This window comes from Sinohyriopsis cumingii, chromosome 6 (assembly GCF_028554795.1).
Source record: "Sinohyriopsis cumingii isolate HCF-2022 chromosome 6, ASM2855479v2, whole genome shotgun sequence".
Lineage (NCBI taxonomy): Eukaryota > Metazoa > Mollusca > Bivalvia > Unionida > Unionidae > Sinohyriopsis > Sinohyriopsis cumingii.
Window position 1 is genome coordinate 21,274,302 of NC_142966.1, and position 16,352 is coordinate 21,290,653.

At 36.2% G+C, this 16,352-nt stretch overlaps 1 protein-coding gene across 17 annotated transcripts in view; it reads right to left on the reverse strand.

Moving 5' to 3' along the window:
* The window catches only part of LOC149796473 (uncharacterized), a 38,848-nt gene extending 31,373 nt beyond the window's left edge, over window positions 1-7,475 (reverse strand). For all 17 annotated transcript variants that reach the window (XR_016421695.1, XR_016421690.1, XR_016421685.1 and 14 more), the window contains exons 1-3: window positions 6,939-7,475; window positions 3,585-3,944; window positions 2,859-2,963 (exon numbers count right to left, since the gene is read on the reverse strand). Coding sequence is in view for 1 of the 17 variants with exons in the window: in XM_089961178.1 (XP_089817304.1) it covers window positions 2,859-2,963; window positions 3,585-3,944; window positions 6,939-7,038 (565 nt within the window). In the remaining 16 variants the exon portion in view is untranslated. The remainder of the gene's footprint in view (window positions 1-2,858; window positions 2,964-3,584; window positions 3,945-6,938) is intronic.
* Window positions 7,476-16,352: the final 8,877 nt, after the last annotated feature.

Below are 16,352 nucleotides of genomic sequence, written 5' to 3' on the forward strand. Positions count from 1 at the left end.
CTCAGAAAGAAGTGCTATAACTTGTCTTCCAAAAGGCGACAAAGGATAAAGGCGATAAACCTAAACAATGTGTGAGGAGCTAAATACCAACTTTTGATGCATCTATTATATCAACTTTCATCAGCATCCACTGCAAATAAGTCAAACTAATTAATAAGGATAAGATTTGTTTCATTAAGGAAAGATACAAAGGATAAAACAAATGGACTTCTCTTCGTTTTGGAAAATCTTTAGACTCATTTGCAAAGTCATTGATTGAAAATATCTTGCTTTTGCTCTTCGTTTTGGAGAAGTGTTTACAAAATGGAAGAAAATGCTTGACAAATTACAATAATATAAAATCATACGAAATTATTCATGAGCACCGTTTATCGTGGTTGAGTCTGTAAACTAGCAGATACCTTCTCTCCTTACATTTACATCCTACAAGCAGCCATAGTACCCCAGATTAATATAAACATTTTACCTCCATTGATACTGATCCTAATATTTCATCCATACTCACAAAGAATATTAACTATATTTTATGTTGTTTACGAAATGAACGTCCATAAGTCAGATAGATACACGGTGAACGTGATTTTGGACAAGGTCAATTACAAAACAAAAATTGTCTAGCACATAAAGTCAACAAATAATATAAATCAAATAAACATAACATCTCTCATAAAGAAAATGAATGATTTATACAATGAAACTTTCTTTTAACTATTAGTCAAATACGCATGTGATTAAAAATTATATAAGGTGGAATCTTATGAATGACACAAGATATACCTGAAACAAAATAATACTTCTATACATGTGAAAGTGCATCTGCAATTAGAGTATATTTTCCCTTGATGTGCCTGATAGCAATATTGCATTCCTGCAACATCAAACTTCACCTTAATAATCGGAGAAGGAGCTGAACTAATATACACACTTCAAAGTGTTGCGAAGCCAATCTCAAAGCAAGACATTCCTTCTCGATTGTGGAATGATTTCTCTGATGTTGACTTAATTTATAGATAAATATTACACTGGAAAATCACACCATTGTGTCCTCTCGAATAAAAACTTCACTAATCCCAACACCATTTGTAACAACGGACATTTGAAATTATTAAATAAAATTTGGAGCTGAAATAACTCATGCACTCTTCAGTATGGCCTTTAACTTATCAAAAACCTTCTGATATTTTTCAGGGCAATGAAACTTTGTTTTCTTACTCATCAAATTGGTCAGGAATTCAGCAATTATTAAAAAATTGGGAACAACGTTTCCGATACTATCCAGCCATACACAAAAATCGCATCAGTTGCTTTTTATAGATAGGCACAGGGAAATCAGAGATAGCATAACCTAAACTTATATGGGTTTAACTTCACCGTGTCCCACAAGTACGGCAAAACTCACTTTCAATTAAATTAACTGTCAAATCTTTATTATTGGGAAGATCAAAGAATTTCTGAATGGTTTCCAAATCATCTTTCCAGATGCTGTAGACGATGAAGTCATCGGTGTAAGCATCATAAATACCTAGACCAGATGTAATGTACTTTATATTGATAAAGTCCATCTGGAATTATGTATTTCTTTTGTCCTTTCCGTCCGTGAAATTTGCCAAACTCCTTTCAAAAGATCCAATTTGGTCGATGCAGTCATCGATTTATGGCAATGGAAAGGAACCAGTTTAGGTCACACTGTTCACTTTTCTATAATTGGTACAAATGTAGAAAGAATTATCTATTTTCGGCACGAGAATACACGGTGAACTACATTCAGTTTTAATGGTTCTATGAAATACTTCTCCAGCAAATATTACATTTCTTTTTTCACACATTCCTGTTTGAGAGGATGCATCCTGTAAGAATGCTGTTTTACAGGTGTGGAGTCTACAAATTCAGCTTAATGGTAGATTTTCTTTGTTCGGCTTGGTGCAACTGGAAAATGTACAAAGTTCCAACTGAATTAAGTGGTATTCCTAATAGGTTCCAATTTTGATTTTGATGTGCCTGTAGTGGTAATGTGACAATGGTCTGGAGTGTGATGATGTACTAACATACTTTTAATGCGTCACAATAATATAGTTCAACAATACCTTTGTCTGAAGCTCACTTTAATTCCAAATGTTTTTGTCCTAGAATATTATTAATGAGCACTTTATATTTCCAGTACACTAGGTTTTTCCAATGTCCTTGATTCAAATTAACATTAATATATCTTTATCTCTATTGATAATGATCCTAATATTTAATCTACACTCACAGAGAAATATTAGCCGTGTGTTATGTTGTTGGACTTTGGTCAGGTAGGTACTCAGTGAAACTGATTTTGGACAAGGTCAAGTAAAAATTACATTCATAAATATACACACACACGCACCCCCCCATATATATATATATATATATATATATATATATATATATATATATATATATATATATATATATATATATATATATATATATATATATATATATATATATAGGGGTGCGTGTGTGTATATATTTATGAATGTAATTTTTACTCATATATATATATATATATAAGCTATATGATCCACCTGCTATTGAAAGGCCAGAAAATCCACTAATTATATGAATCAACTTCAATCAATATGTGCTCTTTTCTTAGCGTTGTTCAATATGTGTGTTCTACAAAAAGATATCCATGTAGTGACAGGGGATTGGTTGGCCGTGTACAGTTTTACCTTGCATGGTTTAAAAAACTTGATCCATTTAACCTCAAATGTTAGTTTTATCAGTCTTCACTTTTCCATTTTTATACCGTTATTTTCTTTCGTTTGCAAGGTAATAGTATGTGTCACCAAACGGTTTAAAACTACACAATTTGACGAACTCCAAACTCTTACCTAAAATCATCACCTTCTCGAGTGACCAAGATGGAGTGGCTTTGACCTCACTTTCTGCCTGGGTATCTTGTTTCGAGCAATTTACATGAATCCCGTTTGAACCTCCTGTGATGAAAAAAAAGATTCAAATTAGCAAATCATTTATTATTATTATTATTATCATTATTATTATACAGGAAGACCGAAGTCTGCGTAATTTAAACATATTGTGTTATCTATTTTGTAAAATATCTATACTATTTACAATCGGTACAAAAGGAAACTTAAACATTTTAATGGAGCCCAAAGGTATATATACTCCTTGAAAAGAAATGTACGCTTAGTGGCACATCAAATTGTATCAGGTTACAATAGTTATAAAGTTTCCTATTGCATATGTCGAATTGTATATTAAGCCTTGCATTTGCAATATGTTATGGCGAGAAATGTATAGAACATGAAGAAAGAGAATCAAATGGAAAGTGTAAAAGAGAGAAAGATGGAAAATATCTGTAAAAAAAAGTTTAAACAATATATTTTGAGAATAATATTTTTCCTGGCACGAAAACGTTTAATTAAAATTAGCACTTAATAGAACATTTCCAATTCCTTGTTCTTTGTGTGGATAAGAACCATTCTAAATTTTCACTACACGTGAAAACAAAATACAAAAAATATCATTCGTTGAAGAAAGTGTGTAATATCTTTTGCGATCACGTACGTTTTGTGTCTTGTTGTTAAATCTACCTTCTAATGTGAAACTAAATAAAACTCCCATATTTGCTTCCTTTGGTCTGGTTTTCAGGATAATTTCCACCGATGTTGTATTTTTAGTCAAGATGAACTGTCTCGAACTTGCATCCAGTTTGACGTACGTGTCATCAGTAGGCCACGTTACTTGACGCTCGCTTTCATTGTACACAATGGTGAGTGGAGTGTCAGCATATTTTCCTATCAGGAAAAATACGTTAGCGGTGACGCCGATACTGTCACCGAAAGCCAAACATTTGCAAACGCCGTGAGTTGTATTCATCCATTGTGGGTAGCCGGGACTATGTATTCTGACTTGGAGAACCAACAGTGGGATGTTTCTGCAGATATCGACATCTGATTAAATAGAAAACAGAACGTACAAAAAGACAGTGACATTATCAACACACCCCCCATCCCACCCCAACCCCGTCGCTCCGCTTAGTTTCCCAACAAAGTTTGTCTGGGGTGTCACATCATACAATGATCAATAATCGAGCTAACTGTTAATCACACAAATCATTTGTCTCTCCTAGAAAGCATGTAAGACACCTCTATTCCACTACATTGATGCTCTTTTCGCAGTCGTTATTAGTATTATTAGGGTTTTAGTTGCAGTCGTTGTCATTGTCATTATTCTTGTCGTTAATATTCTACGTGATCAAACTGTAGTATAAACTAATGTCTTTAATGCCTAATCCATATAATTATATCAACGAGTGTAAAAGCATGTGTAGAGTAATATCATCGGTACAACCGCACATAAGGTCCACACGGATATACTACTTGAAATGAGTACATTGCAGTAAATTGTGTGTACATTACTTACAGTAATGTCTTGTTTATCCTGGATACCGTACACTGAAAACTCTCTCTCTCTCTCTCTCTCTCTCTCTCTCTCTCTCTCTCTCTCTCTCTGTTCATTAGTAATATCGACCATACTAAAGTAGAATCTTTTAGTTTAAAAAAGACCCATATGTCTACAGAATGAATAATGGAAAACGGTAAATCATAGCAGTTTATGCAACGGATGCGTCATTGCAAAAAATTACGATTTGAGCTACTTCGTGTCTTAAAAATGAATACCTTATGCAAGGTGTCCTAAGCGGTTAGAGCGTCGCTTCGGTTTGGGTAGGTCACGGCCGAGTCTAGGCCGATAAATCAGCCCTTCACCAGTGATGATACTGATTTTAGGGTGAGGAGCTGATATCACGTATTCATTAAAAGCTGCAGTTATCTGCATTTAAATTTGGCTGCACACATCGATGTATATTTTCTACACTTACCGGTATTTCTCGTGGCTGTGCAGCTGCCATTGACTGAAGGGTTCTTTTGGTGACATGTAGATTATATTTTCTGAGCAAGCCATATGTTTGATGACTTGTAAATCCACCTGGAATAGTACAACCATCTCTCCTGTGACCATTTAGAAATTCGCGCTTGATATGGTTCCTACAAATTACCGGTATGTGTCTAAAGTATACGCGGGTTTGTTCCGAAATGATTTGCATGCAGCAGAATTGCGTATTTTAATGAACAGGTGACATCAGACCCAGAGCATCGTCCATCAGTATCAACACATTTGTGAGGTTGATTTATCGGACTAGGCCGAGTCATGCCAAAGACTAATAAAGATGATTCAAGCAGCTGCCTCGCTTGACGCTCAGCATTAAGAGGTTAGTGTTAGGACTGGTCAGCCTGGTGTCAAGGATAATGTGACCGGGTGGGACATGATGCTACATGTCTGCAGCATGGTGACCCACTGGTAGACATAATCTGTCACACTGCAAAAATCGTTTCGATATGACTGAAGATTTTTAAACCACGATACAAATCCAAATCACACACACACACACACACACACACTGCGATATAGTTTCTAGGTGATTGAAGTGCAGTATAAATATTAGTGAATTATTTGGATGCCATTCAAAATATTTGTGCAAATCATGCCTTGCCTAAGAGAACGAATGCCATTCATCGATCATTCATGGTAGCATGACTTACATGACGGTAGTTCCAAAGTATTCCAGAACAAATCATTGTGAATCGAATATTAGAAAAATCCAGTGTAACACCATTTTCCAAAGTCAAGTTTGCGTGTCCTATGCTGCGGAATAGTTTCCTTTTCCTATTGACATATGTCAAATTTCACAACAATGCATCAAAACAAATTGAAAATGTTTTCATTTTATTTTCAGAAATAAATTTATAGATTTGTAATAAAGAAAGACTGCACTATTCAGAATATTGCATAACAATTTAGAATTTAAATATCGCAGTGTACGCCTGAACTCTGGATACATTGTTACATAACTTTTCGACAAATCTTGAAGGCTTATGCTTGGTGGAACTCGCGGCGACTGAGTTTTGAGTCTTTTACTGGTATGAATTCTGGGCCTTATGAAATAAAGTGTATAATGTATGAATACAGTTCCTTACTAATGATGGTATTTCTATTCTTTCGTGTTTGGTTTCTAAAGTAAAACTCAACAAATTTTGACCTGTAAAATTTTACAAAGAAAATTGTCTTCAGTATTTCACATGAACTTATTGTTTCTTTTTATGTTCGACAGATATGTTGCTTGAAAGAGTATTCTAGGTTTTTAAGAAATATATCAACCTGAGAAAACTTAACGAAATTCCTATACAAAACTAAATGAACTTTATGATGTTCACCAAACAATACACATGATAGAATTCGGATGACAAATTAAATTGGTCCATTTGGTGCTGAATATTTTATTTGCTGAGTCAAAAACGTGAGATGGAATGGCACGCCCTTATGGAATGGTAATGAACTTGAAGTCGCTCAGTGCCACGGCAAAAAAAATATTGCCTTGTGAACCAACAGCAGAATCTATGCAACTTTTCGTTACGACATACTGCCTCCAAAATGAAACGTATCATTTTTTGGGGGGAAATATACCACAATGAAGTTTACCTCCCCCCACCCCCCGTCGAAAATCGTATGGACAACGAGAAATGTTGGCATCTTGGTATTTTGAAAATAATCCTTCAGAAAGACTTGCAAATGAAATAATACACACAATTTCCTACGTTACTGACCTTTTCCCTCTAAAGTATAAAATGGAAATGAAAGTTTGAGATTTTAAATGCGATGCGCGCGTTGTTTTCTTGGGAGTAGGGTCATCGTTACTTGTTGACAAGTTTCTCAACGATTGTTGCACGTATAACAACAAAGTGAAGAGTTCCAGTTTTTACAAGAAAAGTGTTCAATTCGTACTTGTAAGCAGATTTGTATTTTAGAGGCATTTGAAAATCAATTTTTAATTAACGCAATGTAAAATCCTACAAATATATCATATCAGTTCGCCCATGTTAGCTTACCTGTGCTTGAAGCCCTCGTAACGTTCACACAATACACATTTTCAATGTAACAAAACCATAAAACTACAGCTTTGAGAGCAAATAATAAGTCGTGTAACATCTTCTCCGATTCAGACTATTCTGGCTGTCAACAGGAAATAATGTAAACGTATTGGACAGTGGTATCAAAGCCGGAAATGGGATCCGCCTTACTTCTCCATTACAGGAAACAGAGCCCGGAATTACATGCTGTGCAGATCCTAATATCATATATACCTATTTGATCAGTGATGGAACTGTTGCCACGATCCGAGTGTTTTCGTGGATCTAAATATTTGTGTTTCTGACAGACTGATTTGTAATTATACACAGTAACTTTTTAAATCCAAACTTGTTTGATTACATCGAATATAGCACTTTACATGACCAATTACGATATGACCTACACGTTTCAATTATTCACATAGCTTATTGAAATGGTCATCTTAAAGATGTTTCCCAGCAGCACGGCGTATTACTATTATCCACTGTACAATCTCTCTGTCTGTCTGTCTGTCTGTCTGTCTCTCTTTCTCAAATAAATACACCCAAGGATATCTCATAAGTATTCGCTTGTTAATGCAATCGTTGCAATTTATACATCGACCCCTTCCCCGACAGGGTTGTTAATTTGCTGAGAGAGACACATTCACTTCCGTGATACAACATCCGTATGCAGACGACTCGCCCGAGTCGATATAACAGCACCTAACAATTAAACTTAGATTTTCTATCAAATCAACTTTTCTTTAAAAAGTTTTTGACCACTTTGAGTCACAGAAATTGTTGATGATGTTATTTTCACAATTAAATATATCGATGGTTTTAAAAAAAATGATGTTTGTATGCAGTGAAAACAACCTATGTGTCAGACCATCAGTAAAGCTAAACTACAGAAGATTAGACGAGCTTAACATCACGGGGAATAATCGTATAATGTTTCACACATGGCTGGAGTGAGATTAGTCAGCGGTTTATCAGAACCCCAAAGAAACAGCGATTGCAAGAGTTAGTGATAGTACCTCCTACAACCGAGAATTTGAAGACGCCTTGGTGGATTTTTGCTTTAAGTTATGTTTTAATCCAACCTTTTCAGGTAAATATCGATGTGCATACCAAAAAATAAAACAAAGAAAACAATAGATTATCAGCTACTCAGTTATCTATATTTGTTATTGTATGACGTGTAGTTTCTCCAAACACCTCATCCGATCTGTAGGTTGAATTGTTTGAAGTTCACTTGGGACAAATAATCAACAGCGACAATACTCTGAGAACCTGCTGACTTTGCCGCACAAGGAAATTTTATATAATTCCTCTTCAAGATACGCATATATTAAATAAACTTACCTCGAATGGACAGGTCAGTCAAATATGGCGACTCAAACTTTCTGCAATGCATCACATACGGTCACGTAGGTTGTTGGCCTCGAATATGCCTTGAATAAAACTTGATGATTCGCCAGTTCTAGAAGGAATATTTGTACTTATAGACGTTTAGTTTGGACCCTTCTCAGCAATTCCACTACCGCCTCCATTTTTTTAACAAATATATCATACAATGTATTCATAAAATGTTGGTTCTGTTTATATTTATGTGAGCTATATATATTACACGGGCCTTTAAATAAATAAAAATATCCAATATTGATAACTGAGGTCACATAATCAGATGTTTTCAACTGTATGCAGCCTCTTACATTAGTTCTTTTGTCTCGAATACGATAAGGAAAGGACATTTTTTTTTTGTTAATCGGTCCGTATTTAAGTTTTGTGGTTAGGTCAATTTCTTAAACAGTGTAATCTTCATGGTCAAACAAGCGGCGTGTGTTGGTGTGGCATGTTCTATATAAACATTTAATGCATTTTTACGCAGTTTTTACGTTACAGTTTTAATTAGTAACTAATGGCTTTCGATTAAGGAATTTATTACACCTATATGCCGTCCTGATTGTGAATTATTTACATGAATTGTGTTTAATCAACCATACTGAAAATTAGAGATAGAAGCCTCCTAGGTATACACATCGCATTAAAATAAAATAATAAGCATCTATTTACCATGAACATACATAACAAGGTAACTGGTCGAATGACATTCATTTTGGGGGCAAAATATTAACTCCACTGGCAACAAAATTTCAGAAGCAGAATGGAAATTTTGCATGGTTGTGAAAGGTTATCATTTGCTATCTTCATATTATGAACCTCTTGGAAACACAAATAAGTACCTTCCCCCGGGCCGGATCGGGGAGTGGGTTGGTTCCAGGGTGTCCGGATCCCTCAGGCTAACAAACGTACACACAAACGTACAGTCATTTATCACTTGAAATTGGACCATTTTTTTTATTCTGGCGCGCATTTATTCGGTATTAGGCATACTTTGAGTAACCAGAAGAATAGACATTTGCTGTGGCGCCCTTTCGAGGATAGTCAGGACCCTTTTGAAATGTCTGAAACCCACCCCCACCCCCAACACTTGACCTGATCAGGCCCTACCCCCAAAAGTATGATAGTTCGGAGACCTATCATTAATGAAACGTTAGAGTTTTCGGACGCCGTGGTGCACTAATTATTGTACTTGACACGTATCGTTTTCTTTTAAATTATCAAAATCGTTTTTATTAATAACACATGTGCAGATAAAGGCACAGTATCTTTTTTATCAACCCATTCATTTTGGTTGCAATAGTAACAAAATAAATTTTTTTAATAAATAAATTGTAAGCGAATTATAATTTTAAACCAATCATCTCGAGCAAATAAACACTAACATAAAAAAATACAAAACGTTCGAGCACACAATACAAAACTAAATAAGTTTATACAATATAAATAATTATAAAAATCTTATTGAATTCAATTGTTTTCAGACAGGTTATAACAATAGTTCATCAGTTTAACATGAAAGCAACAATGTCAGAATCAAGAGATAATGCCTATTTGTTTACAAGTCTGGACTGGATAAAAGTGTAATCCAAACTGTTTATTTTGAAGAATAATACTATTCAAGAGATTAAAAGTGTTAAGTTCAAATATAAAAAATATATACTCCAATATTTCAGTGACAATAACATCGAGATAAGTATGAGCAAGGGACAAACTAAGTATTTGCTATGTGTAAAAACACACATTTGTACTCGGTTAAATTTACAGTTCATCTTGAATACCTTGTAAACATTACATGGTCAATCTACAATGACTGAGTGAAAACGTATATAGTTTTTGAAGGACAAAGTAACATGTTATCGTTGTTGTGGGATTTAACGCTATTTTTCAGCACACGATAGGCTATGCATGGCGGCCAGTATTAATGATGGAGGAAGAACCCGGGAAAACCCCGGGAAGAACCATTGACCCACGAGAAGCTACTGGCAAGCTTTCTCACATACCCAAATTGGCCGAATCCTAGACTCGAACCCACGCAGACAGAGGTGAGATGGCTGTGATCCGTAACGGAGAGCGCTTTAGACCACTCGGCCACTCGGGGTCCCAGTAAGATTTTAAACAATACGTAGTGGTTAAGATCACCTTATGAGAGATAAGCAAGGTACCAATCTTGATGACGCAGAATATTCCTTGCGTACATATGATACTTTGGAATAGAGTCTAAAATTCTCTAAAACGTCAGTTATTTTGAGGTTGTCTAATATGTTTAGTACAGTCGTACGACTTTGGGATAAAATTTTAACATAATTTTGAAGAAAATCAGATTTCCTGCAACATTAGCAGGTAAACGTTTCGGGAGAATTACATTAGAAAGTGCAAGAAAAATCATCAGGTCTGTGAATTTCATTGGTGGTGGCAGGCCCTTGCATCCAATGAAAATCGGGTTGTTCACTTGAACAACGTGTTTACGTATTCGATACAAAGGGAAAATACAATTGGAATGGACTCTTAAATAAGCAATGTTCCAATGCCGGTCCGTGTTTGTACAAATACATCCTTTACCTCAAATACACATGTAAAGGATTTTCTCTGGTACGTTGTCATACTTTCCATGTTGGACTTATAAAGTATCCTTTTGAAGTAAATTGCATCCATCATTTCCGGCCCATGTACAATGAACCACTGTTACACACTATTGTTTAGTTGGCATTACATTACTAAGGGGGACAACTCATGACATCCAATATGTGTCGCTTGGACAAAGCTCTGAAATATCTTATCGATCCGCCAAGGTGTAACTCGCGTTAACATATTGGAACCTTGGCTCATATAGAGGAAAATATTTGTTTAAATACTGTTTTTAATGTGAGTTGAATGATAATAACAGTTTTAGATATGTATTTCTGATCTTGGTCACACACTTCTTTTCCACATGGCTTTGCCCTAGTATCACGCGTGCATGGCCACATGTCAATGTTAATTAACCACAGGTGCTCCTTCAAGAGGAAAGTCATGTGGGATAGAAGGTTGTAACCTAGATCAGTGACTCTCGACTGTTATCTTCCCACCTCTTTCTTTGCCTGCCTCTCTTTCTTCTTCCTTATTAAGTGCATTTCATGATTGTCTTGGAAAGTCCTGATGATTGTGAGACATGCCCATACCACTGCAGTTTATGTTTTCTTTTCTCACTGTGATCAGGAGGTCTTCGTGAGGCCCAGTGGCTTGTCTGATCCTTTGCTGTATTTCTTCACTGGTGATACGGTCTTTGTATGTGACGCCGAGGATCTTTCGGAAGCATCTCATCTCTATGGCCTGTATCCTAATATCTAAGTCAGCTTTTATGGTCCATGATTCGCAAGCGTAGCGAAATATGGAGATGCCAGTGAATGCATCAGTCTGACCTTTGAAGTGAGTGCGCTTTTCTTGTTCTTCAGATGGGCTTCAGTTTTGTCAGCGCTGTTGTTGTCTGTGCAATCAAGAAGAGTACTTCAGGCTTCGATCCTTCATCTGTTACGCTTGCCCCAAAATACTTAAGGCTGTGAACTGTTTCCAGCTTTGTACCTTGGACTCTGATGCCAGTGCTGGTGCCCTTGGTGTTGGTCATCAGTTTGGTCTTCTCTGCACTAATTTACATGCCGTAGGCTGCAGAGGTTTTGTCGAGGCTGTCTACTAATCTAGCTAATTCTTGCTAATTTCCTGCCAGTTCATTAATGTCGTCGACAACACGTAAGTTGGTGACTGTTCTGCCTCCAATGCTGACCGTCTCTTTATGCTTTTCAAGCGCGTCAGCCATGATTCTCTCCAGAAAGATGCTGAATTCTGTGGGAGAGGGCAGACAGCCTTGTCTGACTCCACCTTCCGTTCTAAACCACTCCCCTTTGCTGTCGCTGAAGTATACTGCACTGGTGGCCTTGTCATAGAGGTGCTCTTTTACTGTGATGAGGTGAAATAGCAGTATATTTGATTGAAAAACCCATCTCAGTCTCGTACGAGTACATCCAAATCTCAATATGGTACAACTTAGGTAATAAACTTCGGATGAGACTAAGCAGAAATACTTATGTCTTCCTACGTGCACCTATTGCAAGAAGGAAGGACATGCTATTTCTGGGTGTTACAGAGTGACAAAGTAAGCAACAGAATCAAGACAGAGCTATTCGAAGTGCTCTTTTTGCTAAGAGGTCTAATTCAAACAAACCCCAGTCTGATTATATTATGTAGAGTTATACACCATTCATGTCGAAAGATTCTGTATCATTTGTGGGTGATTCTGCCATCTTATCACTGTTGAAATATTAGGGAGCTACTCAGAGTCTTTTATTCTCAGGTACTTTGCCTTTATCGAGACGTCGTCTTGTAGTGAATGTGTTCTTGTTCAGTGAGTTAATTGCGGCTTTGTTAATTACTCTCCATTGTATAAATTTGTCACCAAATATAGTATCAGGACCCGTGACAGGCAAAAAGTGACTTCTTTACCCATTAAAAGTTTTCATTTACTACTAGGAAATGACCTAGCAGGAGATATGGTAATGGTTAATCCACTTACAACTGACGATCCTTAGCAGCAGAGAGGGTGAACAGACCTTAAGCTGAAACGTCATTTTTGAAAAATACAGATTCCTACGAAAAAAAAACATTTATAAGGTCAATAACGCCAAACCGAAGCATCTAACTAAAACCGAGAGTTTTTTAATTGGATTAGTTTATTTTGTTCCTTTATCTGTATCTTTAATAAGTGTGCATTATACATAAAAAAAATATTGATAAAACTGTTTATCTCTAGTTATAAATTATATATATATATATATATATATATATATATATATATATATATATATATATATATATATATATATATATATATATATATAACGTAGGTGAACGTTGATATTGGGCTGATGTCTGAATAATTAATGAATCTTAACTGAAAGGTTAAATCAATGTCACGAAAGTTCAACGACTTAGTTTTATAAAGTAGATGCTTTAGACGGGATGCTATGAATTAACCTTGAAACAACTTACAAAATTAAGAGCTTCTTGTGCGAAATTCACAAAGCATAACTTACACTTGACATACGAAACTTTTGAAAATTTCCCGCAATACAGAATATTTCTTTATTTCTTTAATCCAAACCAATGTACTCCATAGTAAAAGTAAAGACAATTTAACGACAATTAATATTTATGGAATAAATTTAGGTTTCTATGATAAGCTTAATAATACAACCAGTTATTTATATTGAAATTTAAAAAAAGAAAATAAGAAAATGAATTCCATATTTAGTAGTACGAGCTGGTAGTCCTACAAGGGTGGAACTTGATCAAAACCCAGCATTAGCAAAATTAAACAACGAACAAGAACATAAATGCATATTGTTATGTATATTTGATTTAATTATATCTATGATATATTTATTTCAATTTAAATGTTTGTTTGTCAGTTTTAATTTTTTTAATACTTTTTATTACATGCTATTGTAATGTAAATGTATTCACTAGAGATGATACTTTTTCCAGAAAATAGTTTGACCTTGACTGTTCGTTTTAGTAAACACCAGGTGTTGACCTAGATCCTAACCTTGATTCAAAATTTTGTAGCAACCACGTCAGTAAGTTTTATTTTTATTTTAAATGATTGGTTGTTCTCGAGGTCATGATGGGACTACTGATTTAAGATGTAAACAACTTTTTTTTATATTTTATTTCTTAGAGTAAAATGATTTGTTTTCGTCAGGGCCACACTGGGTGTACGTGGTAACCAGTTTCGATCAGAGCTATATTGCATTGTGCGGTTGCTGTAGAACAGGACCATCGTAGTTAGCTGACGTTGTCTAGTGCATTAAGTCGGATGGGGTACTGGATATTTGATCCACATAGCCGGTCAGTACATATTTAATGCGAATCAGTAACCGAGGTAGTTTGTTTTGATCTCGATCTCGCTCAGTGGCAGGCAATAATGGCAATCGGGTGTAAAGACCATGCGGTAAAGGGCCTGCTGGTTCGGCACGAAAGGCTTAACATGATCAGATACCCACAGCGAAGCAAGTTATCTCCCGCGGTGATCTCATCGTGCAAACTGATGACGTCTTCTGTCCTCAAGGTAAGCTTCTGTATCTTCTCTTTTAGTAACATCCGGTAATATAGCCACTTCACTTTCTGTCCATAATACGCAAGTCTGAGATGTATTCGTAGACTGGCAACCGGGGCAAGCTATAACTGTAGTGTGGTTGTGTTTCCAATGTTTGCAAAGCATACTCTTGGTCTTGCCCATGGTCTAAATCTGTAAGACCAAATAAATTAGACAATGTATATAGGCGTAGCGCGGCACGCGTCATGCTTTATGAATTCAGAGAGTGTACGTGCAGAGCTACACACTATGACAATTACCTGTAAAAGGGCGCACGTGGCCACCAATAAAGGTAGCAGTTGCAGCGTCGATAATACTACTAACCCAGTGGGCGCTAAATTATAAGTCTACTAAAAGTTACCACTAGGAAAGGCCGATTGACTTCTTTTACAAATTCAATAACCGAAGCGTCGCTTATAGTAACTATGAAGTGGACTTTATGGATATGCTATGTATATAAATCATACCTGTGTTTGTCCGTCCGCGGCGGATACTATACAAAACATAATTGAGCTTACTATAAAAAACACAATACACGAAGATAAAAATGTACTCATGCGTCACTGTTGATACTTACGAAGTGGACGCTGTACTGGCAGTTATAAGACCATCTTACTGAAGGAAAGGCCAGATGACGACCCATATCGGTACAATCAGTAAAGCGTCACATATATAACTATGAGGTGGACGCCAAGATTAGAATGAAATAGATAACTTTCCTGCATGTATCCGACCGTAGCGAAAATTATACAGCAATATTGTGGGTTTTCTACATCACACACCAGACATGCACTATTTAAATAAAGCTACAGCAATGTGAGGGAACGCAGTAGCAGCCTGTGCTGGTACGTACTCAAGGCTCTAAAGTGTGTGAGTACGGCAAAGGGATGATATTGCAGAAAGAAAGGAACGAAAAGTTAGAAATTTATAGTTGGAGTATAATGTCCTTCGAAGAAAACACACTCCATCTTGCTTTAAGGTCGAAACCTTCCAAAACTGTGTGGATTGCGAAGACTCCTTGACTGTAGAGAGCTTGATACTCGGCACGAGCATAAGTAGTAAGGTAATTCCTGTATCAAGAGGGGATCATATTAACTGCCACCTCGGCGGGCAGATAACTATTTCCGCTCGCGCCGAGTAGCACTCTCTTTAGGGGAACCTCGCAAAATCCATACAATCAGTTTGGAAGTTTTTTCTACCTCAGAACAAGTTGGAGGAGTTTTATTTTTGAAGGGAGGTATACTCCATCTACATATTTTCAACCTTCATGTTATTTCTATTGTCAAAAACAATGTTTCTAATTTGTTAGTGTTGTCACTTTGCCGTCGTCACACACTTATGCGCCTACCGCACATATGCACGTGCATCGATGGCGCCCTTCATATAACTAATAAGTGCATGTCTGGTGAGTGATATAGAAAACTCACTTAACTGCATACTTTTCGCTACTTCGAGATAAAAGTAGAAAGTTTTTTTTTAATATTATCTTGTCCTAGCGTCCACTTCATAGTTATATACGTAACGCTTTACTGATTGTACCGGTATAGAACGTCATTATGCCCTTCATAAAGGTTACTTATTACTAGAATTGATTATTTAGCGTTAGTATTATTCACGACTTTCTAATTCTCTACCTGTACATGTCAGGTGCGCCATTTTACAGGAGTTTGTCATGGTGACTCTGCACGGACGCTTCTACGTTGATAAAGCAGGAAGCGTGCAGCACTACATTTGAATGTTTTCTCCCCTTAACTTTGTCGTTCAGATTTAGGCCATGGGCGAGATTGACTGACAGCCACTATACACGTGTAGTTCTCTTTAGTTGTCGTTTTTTGGAATACATACCAGACTTAAATATTATGGGCACAAGTCAATGAGCG